Source organism: Empidonax traillii, unplaced genomic scaffold (assembly GCF_003031625.1).
Source record: "Empidonax traillii isolate 1590-97213 ecotype Southwest subspecies unplaced genomic scaffold, ASM303162v1 scaffold29:size1973556, whole genome shotgun sequence".
NCBI lineage: Eukaryota > Metazoa > Chordata > Aves > Passeriformes > Tyrannidae > Empidonax > Empidonax traillii.
This window is the reverse complement of record NW_020955222.1, coordinates 705,291-707,992: the sequence shown is the minus strand read 5'-3', so window position 1 is coordinate 707,992 and position 2,702 is coordinate 705,291. Positions and strand designations below refer to the sequence as shown.

Here is a 2,702-nt window from a genome sequence, read left to right as displayed (position 1 = left end):
GCAGTTGTGGGGAGGGGGCGGTCGGGAGGGGGGGTGGGGGGCGGGAGCGGGGAGGAGGGGTGTGGGGAGGGCCGAGCGGAGGACGCGGGCGGCCGTGGCGCACCGGCCCCTGACCCGGCACTGTCCGGGCATTCCTGTCTGCATACTTCGCAGTCTGTTGTGCTTTGGTGGCTCAGAAAAGCGAAAGAATCGAAATTTAAAAGGCAGCTTTTGAATAAACAATACCATTTTCCGTTAAGTAATCGTTTTGTATAAAAGGAAATATCGCCTACTCAGTTTCATTCAGCGGTGCCAAAAAATGTTATAAATGAGAGACCGCCAACTTTTCTAAGGAGAGAATAATGCCAGACTGTGCTTAATAAACTAGTGCCCTAGAAGTTCATTATCGATGTTGCAATCTTTTCTGATTCTGAAAGGAGACCGCCTACGTCGCCCCCGTTCCCATCTCGTCCTCCCGGGCGCTCCCAGTGCAAACCCTGTCAGTCGGGCACGGCCCTAGGTATTAAACTTTTAGTCGGTTCTGTCTTTTGCTTTTGTTGGATTGGGTTTTTTTTGTTTTGTTTTTTGGGGGTTTGGTTCGGTGTGGGTTTTTTTCAGGTTTGGAGTTGGTCGGTCGGAGTTTAAGGTTTCTTTGGGCCGAGCGAGCTGCCCGTCCGCCAACCGCCTTCCTCCCGCCGGACGCGCGGGGAGCGGGATGGATCCTCCGCGGACACTCCGCACCCGCGGAGCCCACTCAGGGAGGGCAGGAGCAGCTCCGCGCCCCGGCAACACCCCCGGTCCGTCAAGGGGGAACCAGGGGCCCCCCTTGGGCGGCCGCGACCCCCCGCGTGTCTCCAGCTCCTCTCGGCGCTGGCGCTCTCCCCACCGGCGACTCCGCGGCGCGGGGCTGCGCGGGTGCGCGCCTGTGTGTTCGTGCACCTAGAGCGGATAATTGGAGAGGGTTTCCAGAAGGTGGAAAATGTCACCTGATTCACACTGAACTTTTTAAATCTCCCCACCCCCGAGCAGACACACACACACACATTAGGAGACCGCCCACCGCAGACAGCTAGGACCCCCGTATAGATTTAAAGAGAGACTGCATTCAGAGCCTGACGTTCATTCAATAGAGCGATCATAAGCAGGCTGGCTAGTGCTCGCTCCCTCTCTCTACTCCCCCTCACGCTCTCTCTGCTTCTCGCTCACTCGCTGCTATACTGAGGATGTTAAATCAGAGAATCCACTCGGGCATGCTCTTATTTCTGATGTTTCTGTGCCACTTCATGGAAGATCACACAGTGGAGGGTAAGACCAGATTGTTTATTCGCAGATATGTTTCTTTATTATTACTATTGTTTTCTTTCTTTCGGGCACGGTTTAGTTTGCTTGCGGTGTTAAACGCCTCTCTCCAAGGTCCAACAGAACAGAAGTTAACTGTGGGCATGTGATTGCTTTATACTGAGGTGCAGAGGTGTCATTTAGATCCCTTTTTGATCGGATCTTCGCACTGCTCTGCACAGGCACAGCGGACAGATAGGATGTTTCTTGGTATTTATTCTTATTATGCAGCATGAATGAAGAGCAGCATCGTGAGGGAACTTTTCCAGTCTCGGCTCTCGAATGACTGCTCAAAGTTTGCTGGTAATTTAGCTCAGATTTTTATCTCGCCTGATGGACTGACTGAAGGAGAGGTGGTGATGGAGAACCCCACGATTACAGCTGACGTTTTTAGAAACCAATAAATGGTCATTTTACTGACATTCCTTTAATACTGGGATTTCCTCCCCCTCCCTACTTTGTGTGTGTGTGTGTGTGTGTGTGTGTGTGTGTGTGTCTGAATAAATATTAGCGTTGTAAATTCTCCTGCACTGAAAAGAGTGCTTTAATAAGTTGGTGGTTTGTTTTTTTTCTTCACCGTGCGAACAAAACAAACCCGAACCTGATACTGACAACTCTTAAGAGCCCTCTTTCGACACAAGAGAATATTGATTTTTAGTTTTGGGGCTTTTTCACTTGACTGTTCCAGCCACGACCTGGATGTCTTACCGTTGTTTGTTTTATAGTGTTTTCCTTTTATTTTTTACCTCCCCCCCTATCGATATAGAGCATAAGTTAATCTAATGTAGGCAACTCTAAAACAATTTTTTTTTTTTAAGGGCGTTGTTTTTTCGATGATTTTTAGCGAGGAGGGGTCCTCCCCCGCGCTCAGCGACATCTCGGCTGGTCGATCCTGACCCCTCGCTGCGGTACATTCCCATCGGAGTAAGGAGACAGGATCGAGCCCTGGCTAGATTAGCAGCAGAATCAATTAGTATTGAGTTGCTGGAGGAGTCACATTGGCTATTCACGAGAGACTCATCCCAACCCAAATGCTCCAGCTAAAAAGGAGGGAGTTGCTTGGGCTCATATTCTTGGCTTGACTCCACAAATAACAGGGATACTGGGGCGGGGGGGAAGAAAAAGAAAAAAAATAACCCCAACAAAACCCACTCTATCCCCTGTAAGAACAGTGTACTTTCCTCTAAAATGCTTGCAGGAGAGGTGGCACTTATAACTTTTCCAGCTTGATCGATTTTTAAAACTCTGTAGGGACCTCCTACTCAGAGTGTCCTTGTATTTTATGTACTTTGCTCACTTTTTTTTTTTTTTTTTTTTTTTTTTTTTTTTTTTTTTTTTTTTTTTTTTTTTTTTTTTTTTTTTTTTTTTTTTTTTTTTTTTTTTTT

The 2,702-nt window shown here is 48.0% G+C and overlaps 1 protein-coding gene across 1 annotated transcript in view; it reads left to right on the top strand.

The window, feature by feature from the left end:
• Window positions 1-926: 926 nt before the first annotated feature.
• FST (follistatin) overlaps window positions 927-2,702 on the top strand; it is a 6,504-nt gene continuing 4,728 nt past the window's right edge. Inside the window, exon 1 of the mRNA XM_027910415.1 lies at window positions 927-1,284. Within this exon, the coding sequence (XP_027766216.1) occupies window positions 1,203-1,284 (82 nt within the window). The 5' untranslated portion in view covers window positions 927-1,202. The remainder of the gene's footprint in view (window positions 1,285-2,702) is intronic.